General features: G+C 43.9%; 2 protein-coding genes across 3 annotated transcripts in view; one reads left to right on the top strand and one right to left on the bottom strand.

Moving 5' to 3' along the window:
* Positions 1-9,696, bottom strand: part of LOC307091824 (uncharacterized protein) — a 28,206-nt gene extending 18,510 nt beyond the window's left edge. Inside the window, exons 1-17 of one of the 2 annotated variants that reach the window (XM_079758639.1) lie at positions 9,587-9,696; positions 7,087-7,186; positions 6,853-6,874; positions 6,689-6,722; positions 5,954-6,076; positions 5,165-5,370; positions 4,530-4,633; positions 3,915-4,027; positions 3,428-3,823; positions 3,012-3,086; positions 2,567-2,805; positions 2,090-2,171; positions 1,846-1,989; positions 1,407-1,609; positions 1,166-1,275; positions 781-899; positions 151-327 (exon numbers count right to left, since the gene is read on the bottom strand). In XM_079758639.1, coding sequence (XP_079614765.1) covers positions 151-327; positions 781-899; positions 1,166-1,275; positions 1,407-1,609; positions 1,846-1,989; positions 2,090-2,171; positions 2,567-2,805; positions 3,012-3,086; positions 3,428-3,823; positions 3,915-4,027; positions 4,530-4,633; positions 5,165-5,370; positions 5,954-6,076; positions 6,689-6,722; positions 6,853-6,874; positions 7,087-7,141 — 2,202 coding nt within the window. In that variant the 5' untranslated portion in view covers positions 7,142-7,186; positions 9,587-9,696. The remainder of the gene's footprint in view (positions 1-150; positions 328-780; positions 900-1,165; positions 1,276-1,406; positions 1,610-1,845; positions 1,990-2,089; positions 2,172-2,566; positions 2,806-3,011; positions 3,087-3,427; positions 3,824-3,914; positions 4,028-4,529; positions 4,634-5,164; positions 5,371-5,953; positions 6,077-6,688; positions 6,723-6,852; positions 6,875-7,086; positions 7,187-9,586) is intronic. The other variant, XM_079758640.1, reaches the window with a different exon arrangement.
* A 2,445-nt stretch (positions 9,697-12,141) lies between these two features.
* Positions 12,142-17,251, top strand: ears2 (glutamyl-tRNA synthetase 2, mitochondrial). Its single transcript, XM_079730614.1, has 10 exons — positions 12,142-12,577; positions 12,739-12,894; positions 13,066-13,255; positions 13,572-13,722; positions 14,249-14,570; positions 15,114-15,222; positions 15,461-15,614; positions 16,080-16,210; positions 16,730-16,865; positions 17,070-17,251. The coding sequence occupies exons 1-10, from the start codon at positions 12,277-12,279 to the stop codon at positions 17,163-17,165; spliced, it is 1,746 nt and encodes a 581-aa protein (XP_079586740.1). The 5' UTR covers positions 12,142-12,276; the 3' UTR covers positions 17,166-17,251.
* Positions 17,252-17,322: the final 71 nt, after the last annotated feature.

The following is a 17,322-nucleotide window of genomic DNA, read 5'->3' as shown; positions in this document are numbered from 1 at the left end:
TTATAAATATTGTAGTCTTAATTATTGTTATTATTATTATTATTATTATTATTATTATTATTATTATCATTATTATTATTATTATTAATATTATTAATAATAATAATATATTACCATATATAGTAATACATAATAGAAGATCTCTCTTACCTCCCTGGCCAGCATGGCCGTGTAGTACACAACCTCCTCAAACTGGTGGTCCTCAGGCGCCTCGAGCAGGTAGTCAAACACAGAGTTGATGATGACCCCCTTCCCCTCCGGAGAGGGGAGAGGCAGCACCAGCAGCTGGGCGGTCTGCTGGGGACTCAGGATCTCCAGGGTGTCCAGCTGGAGGGCAGAGGGACAAGACACGCGTTGCCATGGGTTTGGGGGTCGTGTAAAGGGCTAAGGTTGGTTTTCCGATCAGGGACTCAGCCTCTCTTCCTCCCTTTTCAACGTGTTTTGAGGATTTCTTTCGATAAATGATTTGCCTAAAATCTGCGTAAGTTTGATTTGTATTTTGATGTGACTTTGTAATCACCGACATTGGTTTTATATTTTTACTATTGTTTTGACATATAAGTGTCCTTGAACAAAAGAACTGCAATGAAAATGAAAGTATTGTTGTTCTAATAATTATTATAATAATTCTAATAATTATTATTATACATTAAGATGACTACTGTTATTAACAGCTGAGAGTAAGCGAGTGTTGTGTTTGTGTGTGTTTGTGTGTGTGTGTGTGTGTGTGTGTGTGTGTGTGTGTGTGTGTGTGTGTGTGTGTGTGTGTGTGTGACTGACTGCAGCGAAGCTTGGGTTTAGTTGGTACAGCTCTTGTAGGGAGGCAAACACGGAGAAGAAACCAAAGTTATCCTCAAGCCATTCTTTGCTGTCCTCAGCTGATGAAACACAATGAGGATCTACGGCAACAAGAAACAAGCATATACATACGGGAGTCCATAAAGCAAGGAAAATAAATAAATAAACATGCAAATATAAATAAATCCTTTGAGCACTTTTGCATTGATAATATAATAATTGTTGGTGCAGCTAAAACAAATCTACGATGGATGATATAAATATATTGTGGAAAATCTCTCATTCTGGGGAGATGTGTCCTATTCTTTTGTAACTAGAGGTGTCATTACCAGGTGGCTTGCTGTGACAGCTCATAGGCGTGGCTCACCTGTGTCGTTGTGATTTAACAGGAAGGGGAAGATGAAGTGGTCATACACCATGGGACTGTGTATCAGCTCTGGGTCCAGGCGTGACATGTGCTCACTCAGCTCTTCCACGCTGATGTCCACCAGAGGCAACAAAAGAAGGTCATCATACCTCATCATAGAGCAGCCTTTACATCAGTCATATAGGATATAACAGTAGAACATACGGTCAATTAAACCTGATGATGACGATAGACCACTCACAGTGCCTGGTACGCCGGGCAGGTGAAGTTCTTCATGCTGAGGCAGGTTAACAGGTCCAGGGGCACGTCCGGGAGAGGGGGCAGCAGCTTGACCCTGAACCAGAGGCGGACGAAGTCTGGGTCTTCCAGGTTTTCCGGGGCCGGGACGGGGGAGTCCACCTGGTGGAAGAGCTCCCTGAAGTAGTCCACCACCTCCTTAAAGTCCTGGGATGGTGGGGGGGGGGGGGTTATAACACAGGGGGACGCAATGAGGTGCAATGTAAGAGGAAGTGCCTGAACGCGTCACTTTATCACTCACTAAGTAACTGAAATTGACTAGATAATAATGTAACCTGTATTGATATTAAAATAAATAATGGACGACGCACTTTAGGCCTCTTTGATGTCAAATAATTATTCTTATTACAAAAGGTGACACTAAAAGGTCAGGTGTGGAGTACCGTGGTAGCCAGCTCCTGGACCAAAGAGCTGAGGCGTTTGGTCATCTCGGCCACCAGGGCCATGATGCTGTCCTCGGTCAGGGAGAGGTGGCTGGAGCTCATGCAGTGCAGGACGTGGGCTACGTCCTCCACAGCGTTGGTGAGCTGGGGGGGGGGGGGGGGGCGGGGAAAGAGCGCCACGTTTACACACACAGAGAGGGTCGGCGGGGAGGGAAGCCTTGTTGTTTCTGATGGGTCCACTCACCCCACACTGCGACTGGAGGCTGATGCTGCAGGTCTCCTCCAGCTCAGAGAGGGTGTCGTTGTCCATGCCGGAGTCCAGGTAGCTGAATAGCAAACCCACACAAGACACAAGGGCGCGCACACGCATGCACAAGTGCACACACACACGCACGCACGCGCACAAGCACATGCACACACACAAACACACACCAGATAGACAGCGGTTACAAAACTTAATACAAAACACAAAACATGTGCAGTAATACTTTTTCCCAGAATAAATGATAATATCAACATATATAATAATAATAATAATAATAATAATAATAATAATAAAAGATAAAAAAATATAACAGCATTATACGAGAGATTAAATGAAATCCAATACATTTTAGATTAAATAAAAAGAAAGATACATATCAGAAATGGCAAATCAAAATAACAACACCAAAACCCAACCCTATCAATCCGAAGCTCTAGACAACAGTGGTCGACTCACAATATGCTATGGAAGGCCAGCTGGATCTCCTCGCTGATCGAGTCCTCGCCTGGCTGCAGGAATGTGTGCAGAATGGGCAGCACCACTTGGCTGTACCACTCCTCCACGGTCAGGTTGAAGATCTCTTCCGGCGCGGGCTCATATCCTATCTGTGGCTTGTAGGAGCTCGCCACCTCGGCCAGAGTCCAGTTCAGCAGCAGCTGGATCAGAGTGGTGCTCCTTATTTCCGACACATCCTGCTGCATGGGGGACACAACGCTGCCGTTTAAAGTGGAGTACGCCGTAGCGCTGCGTTACCTTTACGTGACGCGTAAACATTATCCTGTAGGGATCTGTACAAGTGCCTGAGTGTGAGTGTGTGTGTGTGTGTGTGTGTGTGTGTGTGTGTGTGTGTGTGTGTGTGTGTGTGTGTGTGTGTGTGTGTGTGAAAGCTTGCAGACTGTACCGTGTGTGTGAGCGAAACAAAGTCTGACACCAAGTGGCTCAACGGTTTGATGGCACTCGTGAGACCGTAAACGAACTGTGGATAATAAGGTGGCAACACGTTAGTGACAACTGAAGTCAGAACCGCCAGGAATCACATTGTCACATTCGCAGGTCCCCCCTTTTTTACAGAGTAAGGTTTGAATACAGTTGGCGAACTTACAAAAATTACACATGAGACAAAATAAAATAAAATAAAAATTATAATAATTACAAGATAAAATTGGGAAGATGCTAATGTATAAGTGTTCCTAAAAACTATATTTAATTCATATATATATATATAATATTATATCATATTTATTATTATTATTATAGATATATTTTTTGGGAAATATATATACATTGTTTAAAGTTATAAATATAAATGAGCAATACCTCTCCAAGGGTAGGTGGGGATGAGTCAGAATAATCATATTCGTAATTATCCAAATATCCACCCACTTCTCCATATCCATAATCATCACTGTCTGGGTATCCCGACATGGTATAGTTGTGGTCATGTCCATAGCCTGGGGGTCCCAGGGCTGTCCAGGGGCCTGAGGTCATGTTATGTCCTGCGGGATGGCCAGGTCCCAGGGCTGTCCAGTTGCCCGGGCCAGTCGAAGGGCCTGAGGTCAGGTTGGGTCCCGGCCGAGGCCCAGGGTGACCGTGGCCTCCCTCCATCAGGCTGTTGAAGACCAGGCTCAGGGTGCCGTTGTCCAGGCCTGCCACCTCCGGCCTCAACAGAAGCTCCGCCTTCTGCTCGGGGCTCAGAAGATGGAGCACATCCAACTGCCCCCAGGGAAATGGAGGAGGAGCAGGTGGGTGAGGCCCGACACACAGACATAAACACACACACAGTTCCAATACTGGTTTAGCTTACGCCGTTGAACACCATGTTGAGCTGGGAGAAGTCCATGATTCGCGCCATGGCCCTGAAGGCGCCAAAGTTCTTCATCAGCCAGTCCTCACTGCTCTCCTCTGGCCTCGCGCAGCCTGGCTCACACACACACACACACACACACACACACACACACACACACACACACACACACACACACACACACACACACACACACACACATTCACGCATACACACATTCACACGCACACACATTCACACACACACACACACACACAGACACACACACACACACACGCACACGCACACGCACACGCACACACACACACAAACACACACACAAGCACACACGCACACACAAGAACACAAACACACAAAAACATACACACGCGCAAACACACACACACATTCACGCACACACAAGAACACAAACACAAGCACACACACAAACACACACACACACATGGGCACAAACCGACAAATTAAACAGTGTAATCAGTTTAATAAGTTACACAGTGGCTGCTTTCTAAGTGATAACCATAAAGGTGTGTATTGCCATGTGGAGATAGTAGTGGTACTACTGTACATAAACTAGAGTACAGCAGTAGAGCATGAGATGATGTCATGGTTGTATACCAGCTATTCCTTCTCCGGACAGGAAGGGGTACATGAAGAACGTATAGATCCACTTCTGTCTGGCTGGGTTCATGTCAGAGAATTGCTGGCTGAACTCTTTGACGCTGGAAACGGAAAGAACGTAACGGTGTGAACAAACGTGCCCAGAAGTGTGCAATGGATTGATGCTGTGTTGGCTGTAAACGGCATGTCACAACAAATACATTGATTTTGAAGGTTACTGCATAGGTTATTACAATCATATTCTAATGTTATGGCCAAAACAACAAAAAAACGAGCTTAATGGTTCAGCTGTAAGTGTGTGACAACACAGTTGAGAAACAGACAGGGGAGACAGACAAGGAAAGACAGACAGGGGGAGACAGATAGGGAGAGACAGATAGTGGGAGAAAGACAAGGAGGACAAACAGCCAGAAACAGACAAGGAGCGACAGACAGGGAGAGACAGGAAAAGAGAAACAGAAAAGGAGAGACAGACAGTGGGAGACAGATAGGGAGAGTCAGACAGGCAGAGACAGACACCAATAAGATTCAGACTGAAAGCCAGACCACAGCCCGACCGAATGCTCAGGGCTGCACGGGGAACTTGGGCGTATGGGAGCACTCTGAGCCAATGAGAAGGGTGAGCAGCTTACACAGCCTGGTAGGTGGTGCAGCTGAAGTTCTTGGTGCTCAGGCAGGTGAGGAAGTGCTTGGAGATGGAGCGGAGCAGCGGACGGATCTTGACCGCCAGCCACATGTGCACCAGCTCCTCGTCTTGGTAGACCTCCGCCACCTCCAGGGGGTTGAGCTCCAGCACTCCCTGCAGCTCCAGGAAGGGCACCCCGGTGAGGCTGGACCTCTGAGGGAGGGGACAGAGAGAGTGGGAGGCTTGAGGTCTCACCTCGTGATTTGAATTCACCCTGACTTCATGCAAAGGGACACACAGTGAATTTGGAGCCACATGCCATTTAGGAGAGGCTATTCTGCTAGGGTTTATTGTCGGGAACCAAGCGTTTTACGACTTGAACAAATGTTAACTCAAGAAAGAAAGCGGCTAATGTCACAATAGGTTTAGATATTGTATGGTAGCCTTTGCCACAGTAAAAAGGCTTAAACAAAATAGGGAGTGTCATATGCCCTAGCCCCAAGAGACTATTCTGTTTACAGTCTATTGATTGGAAAGAAAGCAGCTGATCTCTGATTAAAAATAAAACGAAACAGAGTTTAGGAATTTATGTTTCCGTTCATATCATAGAAACTCACAACATAAAACAAACAGAAACCTGTTTGTGTGGCTGTCTTTGCCCAAGTCGCTCGGTTTAGATTTTGAAACACAACTGATTTGAAACAAAGGAACACAATGCCACGGGGCTGCATTCCGTGCGTGCGCCATTATGATTGCATTCCTTCCACTGCCGGGGTTGAATGTAAAGTGAGCGTACCATGAAGGTGTACAGGTCAAGGGTTGCCTCCATGATGGCTTTCAGCCGCTGCATGTGCTCCTTGCCTGTGTCGTTGGCGGGGAGACCGACGCACTGAAGGAAGCGACAGGGTCCGTCACACGCCTGGAGGTAAGGAGTAAAGGACCAACATGAATCACAACCCAAAAAAAAGACAGGTCATTCGTGGTGTTATGTAATATTACGTAATTTGAACAACCCCCTGTTATTAATATTATTAGTAGTAGGAAAATTCATTAGATGTATTATTAAGTATAAAACACTTATCGATTAAGGGTTGGCTACATTAGATACATTTGAATATGATTTCAAACCCATTTAAGACATTCCTGGTATCACTAGCAGGGCATAAAGGATTTTGAATGGTATCTTTGGCCAGAGCTTAGAGAATAAGCAAAGCAAGCACGGTGAGCACACAAGAAATAAAGAGCCAGAACAAACACAGAGCATTGTCCTATCCTTTGATCGTTCATCGTCAATACATGAAGAGAAAGAACCGAAAGCTACTCCTCAATGAAGCACAATTCCGCACTTGTTTTTAACTTACGTGTTTTTACTGTACTTACTTTTTACTGTTCTTCTGAACACAACGTAAAACTATTTATGATTTATCAAAAACAAAACGATACACATGTGGCCATTTTGTGCGTAACTTGACAATCAAAAAAAGAACTTCAAAAAGAGTAGAAAAATATCAGACGGAAAATGAATACTCACTTCAACACATGTTTCTTTTGTACAGGTTCCATTGCTGTGAATGTCCACAAGCACATGGGGTTAAAACGAGACACCATGACACTTTACCCATACCTTGTCAATAAAATACAATGATTGCTTTGTCCTACTTATGACTGCTCACTGTAAACAATGTTGAATCTCACCTGCTGGGGTACAATTCTCCTGCTACAAAAAAACAAAACAAAACAGAAAAAAACATTGATTATTATTACTATACTCAAATGATTTCCTTATGTGGAAACAAAACAGTTGATTTAATTTTTTAAAGGTGTACATCAACTACTAGCATTATGTCAATCCTCCATTTCTTTGTGAGGAAATGCTCTGTGTTCTGGCTCAGAAGAAGCTGTGCACAGGTCCTTCTCTATGGTCCTCACCCCGACAGCCTGCCCACAGGTACACCAGCAGGAACACATGTCCTAATGTCAGCATGTTTCCAGCGTTCTCATGGGATCTCGCTCCGGGAAATGACAGTCACTGAAAGGGAGCACAACAGAACTCTCTTAGGGCTGACTCGTCACACCCTTGGCTGTTGGTTTTTGCCGTCCTGAATAGTTCTAGATTTGAAGCCCCATTTGTCCGTAGTCTACCTGCAGAGACAACCTTAGCCAGCGATATGTCTCAACCCTCTCAAACCTGCTGATTCTTGACCAGTGTCCGAAATTCACTGTTCTTTTGCATTGGATCATAGAGCCTGTATTATATAAATAGACACTTAATCATAATTACAACCTCATTGGAATGTAAAGTTGAAATTGAGCTCAACACTAGACGTTTTTATCCAAAGCGACTTACAATGAGTACATTTGACAGAAAAAAGAGAAACAACTAAATATTGCTGTCGGTACAGTAGATATTCAGAAGCTATTCATAGAAACAAGTGCCAAACACTTACAATTGCTATAAGTTAAGACCACACCCATTCCCCGTATACAACAAAGATTGCTAGGATAAGATGCATCATGATGCTAAGCACTGTTTACATTTATCTGTAACGTTCAACACATCTTTGCGTAGAAAGGCTCTGACTAGAGACTAGTCAGAGGCGCTCTGTGATAAGAATCAAGGTGTGCCTATTCATCAGAGGCATTTGTTATCCTCAATGGTAATAAGGCGTGAGCCGCACAAGTCTGGCTGTATAAAGGTGATGAGAACACAGATGTGTGATTTAAAGAATGCTGAAACCCTACCTCAGACTTACCGACCCACGCAACAGGCAGAGGAAACAAAGAGGGGGTCTAGCATCACAGTCTCACTCACTGAGGAGATATTTTCGACAATCATGTCAACCTTGGTCTACATATTTTGTGTGTATATAGTCTTTTTTTTCTTTTGTTATTTTCCACTCTCACATTTTCTCCCTTTCATCTAACATGCACACAGCCCCATACCTGTATACGCACACACACACACACACACACACACACACACACACACACACACACACACACACACACACACACACACCCACACACACACACACACACACACACACACACACACACACACACACACACACACAGGTAAATGTGTTTGATGTGGCAATCTGTGCTCCCAGTGAATGTTTTCAAAATACATCCCTGGACTGGGTCGCACCTTGCGTAAGTCAGTTTAATTAAGTGCTTTAAAAGACCGAGAAAGCATTGATTGCTAAAGTACTCTAGAACGGCTTTGTGTTGTAAAATACGATTAGTTAAAAAGTTCAACAGGCACAGCATCCCGTATGTTAACAGGCTGGTGCTGATGGAATCTGCCCAGTGCGCACTGGGCCCCGCCACCCTCCTCCATAATTCGTCTTTCTTTTATTTTGCCAATTATATTTTGTCACAGACTCCCACCATTTACACCTGCTAAGCGGTAGGCGTTGTCTTAAGTAACTGCTAGGTGCTACGTAAGAACTTGTTTGTTTGGTGCATCACATTTTGATTTGACTTAGACCTTATAACTAGACAGCGTTTTTTAATTGACGCAAAGCGGTTTCAACGTTGCAGGTCTTGATGCATGATTTTGAAGTGTTAGACTCTCCAGCCAAGTCTCTGCCACGGCCTCACTCATTGTTTCTTTATCTAGTAGACATTTATGAATGTGCATTTTGTAATTGTAATAATACTAGTACTACTCACTTACAATAAATACACTAGTTATAGTAGATTTATAGACATATAGTTAATATAAAGTACGTTTTCAATATTTATATTATCTATGTTATCTAGGTCTTCCCCAAAAGGTAGGCTAGTATATAACTTACTTATCATGTACCAATGATAAATATACAATACACAATTTTGTCATTTTCCTCCCTTCTCCTCCATGAATATGACTGAACTTAAACATTAAATGTCAAGCTGACAACTCTTTGTCGTCTCTCCTCTGTCTTACCTATGACTTCCCTCTGAGAAGGCTTTCACCGAGTACTTTAACTATAACAGGAATGAACGTGTGTTAGCTCCATGTTTTCCCCAGAACTTAAATTCCCAATTGGCATGTTGTTGTGGAGGATTCCCCTGACGCACAAGACAGCGCTATCCTGGCAACAGCATTAGGACACATAGACGCTATTTATTACTGTTTAGACACTTTCATCCAAAGAGAAATAGAATGAATATTCTCATTTTCCTTTGAATTGTTCCTGATGACCAATTAACAGTACAATAGCACCAACAATAACAACAGATCGTAAAGGAGCAACACGAAATGGGAAATAATCTCAGACAATATATTTTATACTAGCAGAGTGTCACTTATCACACATATTCTCAGTGACACACACACACACACACACACACACACACACACACATACACACACACACACACACACACACAGACACACACACACACACACATATATACTCATACTTTACACAAAAATGCTCACCTTATCTCCTTGAGAATAGCTGCGTATGTCTTTCGGCACAGCTTGGGTAACCTGCATTGATTCTCTGACAGTTGTTTCTCCCTCGCTCTCTCTCTCTCTCTCTCTCTCTCTCTCTCTCTCTCTCTCTCTCTCTCTCTGTCTCCCGCCCCTTCACCCTCCTCCCTCAGTGTCACCTGAGATGCAGTAGAACCAGGAAACAACTTGTTAAGCAGCAATGATGATAGTTGACAAAGCAGAATGGATCAGAGAGTGCGTGCGTGTGTGCATGCATGTGTGAGTGTATGTTTGTGTTTGTTTGTGAGTGTGTGGGCATGGGTCTATATATTAGTATATGGTTACGTATATGGGTTTGTATATAGACAGAAATGAAATAAATGAAAGGGAGAGAATGGGTATAGCTTGGCCTTTGTATAAAGTAACAAAGGGATTCATAGTGGGCTAGGCCAACACCTTAAAGTCATTGTATTGGACATCCAAGCCTTTAGCTAAGTCAAGAAAGAAGCAAGCTCGTCGCTTCTCAAATATTGTCTTCATATTTCTTACATTGAATATCAGGTTTTCCAAAATGCCCAGTCACAGTGTCATGAACTGTACCTTTCACATACACATCCAGAAATCTGGTTGTACCGGTTTTTCAATTAAGTGGATATTATCCTCTCTAAGGACCAGCTGGCAATTCCCCGCACGAGACGCAAGACCTTTGGGGATAGGGCCTTTTGCGTGTCCGCCCCCACTCTGTGGAACCAGCTCCCCCCCAACATCCGCTGTGCCCCTTCCGTGGAGACTTTCAAAAAGTACACGAAAGCACACCTTTTCTCTGAGGCCTATGGCCTCTAACTCACGACCCCACCCAGCGCCTTGCGCGTTTTGCACTCTCACTCACTTGCCTACACATACACCCTCACCTCCCACTCTTGTGAAGCGACCTTGAGTATCCTGAAAGGCGCTACATAAAATATATATTTTTTATTATTATTATTATTATTATTATTATTATTATTATTATTATATGAGGTCATGTTTACTAAAATAAAAAGCCTATATGTCAAGAAACAAAGGCGAGGATAGATCAATAGGCAATTTCCTCTTACATTTCTCAATGTCAAATGTTTCATTATTTTGTGTGTTGGTGTTAATCTCTGGGGTGGACGACCCCCTGCATAACCCTCAGACTCAAAAGTGCTCAAAATATGACTCAAAGCCGAGTTTCAATCTTTACACATTTTTTAATATTTGATACATTCTCATGCTTTTATATGGAAAGCATTCATTAAGCTATTATAGCTTGTGGTTATTACATTTGGGCAACACTACAACAATATAATGTAGATCAGAGTTTGATTTTAAGTATACAAATCAAAGTGCACATTTAACATTGTACATTTCCCATGGGAGATGTTTTCTTATAACTAACATAGAAACCATGTCAAAGAAAATGGCATTGCCAAAATACCAGCCGTAATAACTATTATTTGCCTTTATTTGTGAGTAGGCTGTTCACTCAATAATAGACATGTCCAATACACAATAACATGTCTATTGGACATGTTAAAGGGGACATATTATACCACCAGGTGTGAGTGTGATTAGCCTGGATAGATCAGTCTACCAGCCTACCCAGTGGACTGAAGTAAACGTTTCTCATCTATCCAGCACAGATCTAGGTGGACACGCCCACTAGTGATGTCATATGGGGCAGATCTTCGAAACAGCTTGTAGGGATAATCACTCTCTCACACCTGGTGGTATAATATGTCCCCTTTAAGCCTCTAATAAACAAGCCTATTTTTGTAATAATAATGGTGTTTTGTCATAAATAGCTGAATGGCGGCACGGTGGCCACCCCATACTAAATCCCTACAACGTATGGGATATATTAGTTTAAAGGGCATGCCTTGAAGAAGGGATTATATTGAACCATGGCCTGTTTAACATGCATTCATCCTTTATTTTATCTTTGTTAACTCTCTTTTACCGTTCTCTCTCTTGTTTGTTCTTTGTTGTTTTTTTCTCTCATGCCTTCATTTCACCTTTGTCCCAGTGTAAACATTCTTTCTTTTGTTTGAATTTGAGTCACAATTTAAAAACACCTATAGGCAGACATATCCCCATAGGCCTATTTTCTATAACATTAATGTAAACATCGCCTGTCTTGACAGCTCAATTGACCTGGGTTAATACTTAGCGATAATAACCTTAGCTTAATGTGAGAACAGATTAAAACATCCACAGGCCATTTATGACTCTTTTGACGTCTAGTTTAAAAAGACCAGAAGAATAACCAGTTGTGTCACGTCAACACCTCCCTCGGGACATAGTCTGATAATGACTTTCTTTAGTTTGATTTGTGATGTTCCTACATTCTTGATTGATTGCCACCACCACCACCATCACCATAGACTGTCAGTGAAATCAACAGTAAGATAGAACGCCTAGTTCCTCGACAACGTCCAACACTGAAGCACCAAGGTCAACAACAGAAGAAACGTCCGCCAGATGGCGGTATAAGGTGTAGAAACACCCGGCTCGCCGTGACCTCTCGCGAGGAAGAACGGGTGCGCTCTGAAACTACATGGGCCGGGTAACAACAACAATGCGTCCTAAAACCAACTATTCTATGAATGAATTTAGACAGTAATGGAGCTCGACTGTAATGTTCGATAATACCTAAGCTGGTAGCCACGCGGTGTATGTGTGTGGCTGTGTTCACTAGCGCAAGTGTGACCATGTTCTCGCTGTCAGTCTCCTCGGTGACTTCCAGGTGTCTGTTCACGGCGTTACATCGATGTGTCCTGAGTAGTAACGCCGGGCTAACATACTCTTCTACCTGCATCGGTTCCACGTCGTTGACGAATACACCGTTTAAGCAGGCGTCCAAAATATCAGCCGGAAGGAATTTATGTACAGACCACGACTGCAACGTATCTGACAAAACATGCCCATCCACAGAAAACAGTGAAGTCAGAGTGCGGTTTGCACCGAGTCCTACAGGTAAGCTTCCGGTGTCAAGAATAACAAGACAGCTGCAGCTGGTATTAAAATATTGTTATTGACCATAATCAATCCAGGGACAGAAGCATCCCTAACAATTAAAAAAAGTTGGATACCTAGTGCAATATAATGACTTTGCGAGGTCTGTCGACACATTGCAGGGTTCCTACATTTAGGGGGCCTCCGCACTGCTTTGTACAACTTCATATTTGCAAAGAAGCATGGAGGAACTTTCATCCTCCGCCTTGAAGACACGGACCAGAACAGACTGGTACCGGGAGCAGACGAGGCCATAGAAGATATGCTGGAATGGGCTGGTAGGATCCTGTTGTTTAATACTGCTCAGTCTCCCAACTAATCTAAACGATTATAAACTATTGCTCTATTAGTATCGTTCAAATGTACACTGCCACAACATGAGTTGATAATTGTGTTATTTCCATGCCATGCTAGAGCCATGTCTGCTGTGTCTGTACCCGTTCGTCCAGGTATTCCTCCAGACGAGAGCCCTCGTCGCGGAGGTCCGCTGGGCCCCTACCGACAGTCCGAGAGACTGGAGCTATACACACAGGCCGCCCTGGACCTCGTGGACGCCGGTCACGCCTACTACTGCTTTTGTAGCACGCAAAGACTGGAGCTCCTCAAGAAGGAGGCCCTGCGCAGCGGACAGACGCCCAGGTAAACACTAGCCCCGTGCAGCCCGCGCTTCGTATGGACCCTGATTGTAAGGTGGTTGAACCGATCAGTGTACTTCCATTGTAGAGATCAACTCTTCATATAGAGGGTACTCGTATGTACTTAACCCTTCAGGGGTGCCCGACACACTTTTTAGCCCATCATTTAGGTCTGACTATTCCGATCATTGGAGGCAATCCGTAATCCATATATTGGATCTTTAACCAGAACGGGACTGCGTTGATATCTATAGGACATATTTTGTGACCTCAGTGTTTTCAGTATGTAAGTGTGGCTGATGATCCATCTCACTGGGCAGATATGATAACCGCTGCCGACACCTGAGAGCGGAGCAGGTGCAGGAGAAGCTGGCCATGGGAGGTCCGCGTGTGGTCCGCTTCAGGCTTCAGTCTGGGGTGGAACCCTTCCAAGACCTCGTCTTCGGCTGGAACCAGCATGAGGTGGCCCAGGTGGGAGAGGATTGTGTTGGCCCTCGAGTGAGGTGGATGAACTACTGTGTTTAATGTCTGTCTTTGAAGTTGTGCTGTCCCGTATCGTATTCGTCTTACCCCTTTCCACCACATTATATCTTTTCAATATTTTCGTAGTATTATTAATACTTGAGAATTACTATTCTTATTCTTATTAATATTTTTAACGGTGACTGTACAGCTGTTTTTCACAATGTGCATCTTGTGTTTCGATAAACAACATACCAAGATAATTTCCTGCTTCTTACAAAATCCCATTCAATGAATCCCATTTATTAATTACATTTACATTTAGGGGATTTTGCCGACGCTCTTCTCCAAAGCGACATACAACCATTAATCCACACAAGGACGGCGGAGTCAACCCTACAGGGCGCCAGCCAGTAATTACCATTCACATTGGTTTTCAGTGCCTGTTCAGTTCCCTCATCTCCGGTTCCTCCTCCTTCCTCTCCATCCCCTCCTTCTCTCTTCCTGGTCGTCCCCATCCCCCCCCCCCCTGCAGGTGGAGGGCGACCCCGTGGTCATGAAGGCGGACGGCTTCCCCACCTACCACCTGGCCAACGTGGTGGACGACCACCACATGGGCATCAGCCACGTGCTGCGGGGCTCCGAGTGGCTCATCTCCACCTCCAAGCACCTGCTGCTGTACCGCGCCCTGGGCTGGAGCCCGCCAGCCTTCGCCCACCTGCCGCTCCTCCTGAACCGGGACGGCAGCAAGCTGTCCAAGAGGCAGGGGGACATCTTCATCCAGAGCTTCCAGCAGGCCGGCGTCCTGCCCCAGGCCCTGCTGGACCTCACCACCCACTGTGGCTCGGGCTTCGCCAGTGAGTGAGGGAAACGGGTGGGGGCTGTTGTTGTTGTTATGGTGGTTATTGTGACTACCTGTGTCCATTGCTCGACACCAAGTCGTTTTTTGGCTCTCATTGTGTGACAAAAATTGAGGTTTGCTTACAAATCAGGATTTGTTTAAAATTGAGTTAAGCAATGTATTATTCATTTCGATTAATAATACATCTCACCCAGTTGCTCGGGACACTTTAAGGGAAGTGATATATGATATAAAATATTCAGTCTGTGGGGACAGCACCATCTGTTGTCAAACAAAGATTATTGCGATTGCCAATTCTGATTGGCTGCGATTCAAGCCAAGTTGCTGTTCTCAGTTAAAATGAGATTGATATTTGACATCGTTTCAGCTATTATTAAACCAAAGGGAAACTGCATGACTCACCAATGCATGCTGTCTCTGTGGGATGAATAGAGTGTCTGGTATCGCATGAACAGTCCACATTAACCATGGGTGACACATTGTGTTTTTTTATTTATTTACTAACGCGGGCTTATGAAGTGCTTCTGTCACCATGCAGCTAATAGAATAGGCAGGAAGATGGAGGACCTGATCTCAGAGTTCAACCCATCCAAGATCACAACCCACTCTGCTTTACTTGACCTGGAAAGAATCCCAGAGTTCAACCGGTGAGTCCGCCTTCTGTCTCTCGCTCTCTTTCTTACAATCTGAAAGTCTAGAAAGCTAGACTTTCTGTCTAGCTTTCTTTCTGTCTTTGTGTCAGAGCTTGTCGTGACTTCCCATGGCAAACTGTGTGATTCATTTTTGTATTGTCAGGTGTGGCTTCTCCCGAGCATGCTTAACTTCAGCCTTGGTTGACATATGCCACTAAGCTCTTTATTTGGGGAAACATTTTCATTCGCTTAGAATCCACCTCGAGCAGCGAATAGAAGACGAGGAGCAAAGTGATTCGCTGGTGAAGGATCTGCAGGAACACATTCAAAAGGCCTACGCAGAAGAGATCCAGGACAAAGATGTTCTTCGTGGGAGCTACATCACTCGCATCCTACGCCTTCGCAAGGTAAACACACTTCACACGTTTTTACCAGAGAATCAACAGTTTTAGAAGCGAGATAATGTGCCTTCTGTAAGAGGATTCCCACCCTGAATGATTAGCCTCCCTTGTGGAGAGGGGGGTGAAGATTCACAAGAGAGTTTGCGCACAATGACAAAACAGCCTCCAGATAGTATTCAATAACATCAAAGTCAGCTTTATTGTCATTTACAACAAATGTACAAGACAAATAAAAGAACCAAAATTTCATTCATCTCTGACCCGCGGTGCATTAAGTATAAAGGATAAAATAAAATTTGGCATTTGGAATAAAATTAGATAAGTAATATTTAAAATAAATAAATTAACAAAGTTGGAAAGCTTGCGTTCTAGCAGGCAGCCCCCAAATGGGATCACTAGCATAGATAGCATAGCAGGATCTGTGGTGGATGTTTAGACCCGAGGCCATTGTTGCCTGTGTTACTTCTGCAGGGCCACATATCCTCCCTCAAGGAGCTGGTGTCCCCGAGCCACTCCTACCTCTGGGTGCGCCCTTCCGTATCCTACCAGCAGGTGGCAGCGATCACCTCAGAGACCCAGCACATTGCCTCTCTTTTCCTGAGGTAAAGTACTACTCCTAAATGGATAGTCCAGTACAGAGCTTCTTTTTTTTTTAACCAACATATGTTTACATGAGGAAGCTGCTTAGACCAAACAAGTGTATCTGAAGAATCTAGAGGCATGTATGGTATGCTGGGGTGGATGTGTTATTCCAATCTGGGTTAGAAATGGGACTATTTTGGATTCCCAGACACTACATGAGGGCATCATTGTGCAAGATGACAAAATCCTTGTACCTCCTTCCTAATGACATGTATCTGATTCACTGTATGTAACTCTGGATGAGAGTGAGAATGACTAAATGGTTATAATAAAAACAGCTAAATATTATTGTTCATTAGATATGAAAATATGTCTGGTGTCCGATAAAGATAGATGTAGGAGCTGTTGTGTGCACACGTTTTCCACAGGGTGTGTGTGTGTGTGTGTGTGGTTTGGTTTCATCACAGGATCCCATGGTCTTGTAGTCAGCTGTGATCTCTGAATGATCTGGTCTGTTTATTATTTTCCTTTCCACACAGGTTCATTGAAGCGCAAGGGGAAGAGTTGTCTGTGGAGGCTCTCAGCAAGGACCTGAAAACTCTGGCTAAGAGCGCCAAGGCCACCAAATACAGGGACGTCATGAAGCTCTTAAGACTGTCCCTCAGTGGCCTACAGGTATCATAATGCTATTATAAATGAATGATGCTGAATTTATACAGACATGAGTGATATGGTAACAGCTTTATCATTTGACCACACTTAAAAGATCAATTTAAAGTTGTATCTTGATTGTTTTATCGTCATGTCATAGGTACATTGTTATACTGTCTAATCGAATCCCCCAATTCCCCTCTGTTTGTGTGTCCTGTTGCCATGCAGCAAGGTCCAAGTGTAGCGGAGATGATGGTGTCTTTGGGTCGCAGGGAAGTCATTCATAGATTCCAGAAACTTATCCTTCTCTCACCGATTAGCTGAAATATCCTCAGCTGAAATATCCTCAGCATTTGAATAGCCTGCTGCAATTGTGTACATATTTTACAATAAAATGATTTTGTATAAAAGTTCGATTCATGATTTTTTTTTAGCTCACTAAGTTATGAAAGGTTGCAAAAATATATATATTTGACTTAAG

The sequence above is a fragment of the Pollachius pollachius genome, assembly GCF_949987615.1.
Source record: "Pollachius pollachius genome assembly, chromosome: 2".
In the NCBI taxonomy this organism is placed as follows: Eukaryota; Metazoa; Chordata; class Actinopteri; order Gadiformes; family Gadidae; genus Pollachius; species Pollachius pollachius.
This window is presented reverse-complemented; position numbering and strand designations above follow the sequence as displayed.

Coding starts and splice junctions, on each gene's coding strand:
- ears2 (XM_079730614.1), top strand. CDS start 12,277: ATGTGTGTGGCTGTGTTCACTAGCGCAAGTGTGACCATGTTCTCGCTG. Junction 12,895..13,065: donor AGATATGCTGGAATGGGCTG/GTAGGATCCTGT, acceptor CCGTTCGTCCAG/GTATTCCTCCAGACGAGAGC. Junction 13,256..13,571: donor CGCAGCGGACAGACGCCCAG/GTAAACACTAGC, acceptor CTCACTGGGCAG/ATATGATAACCGCTGCCGAC.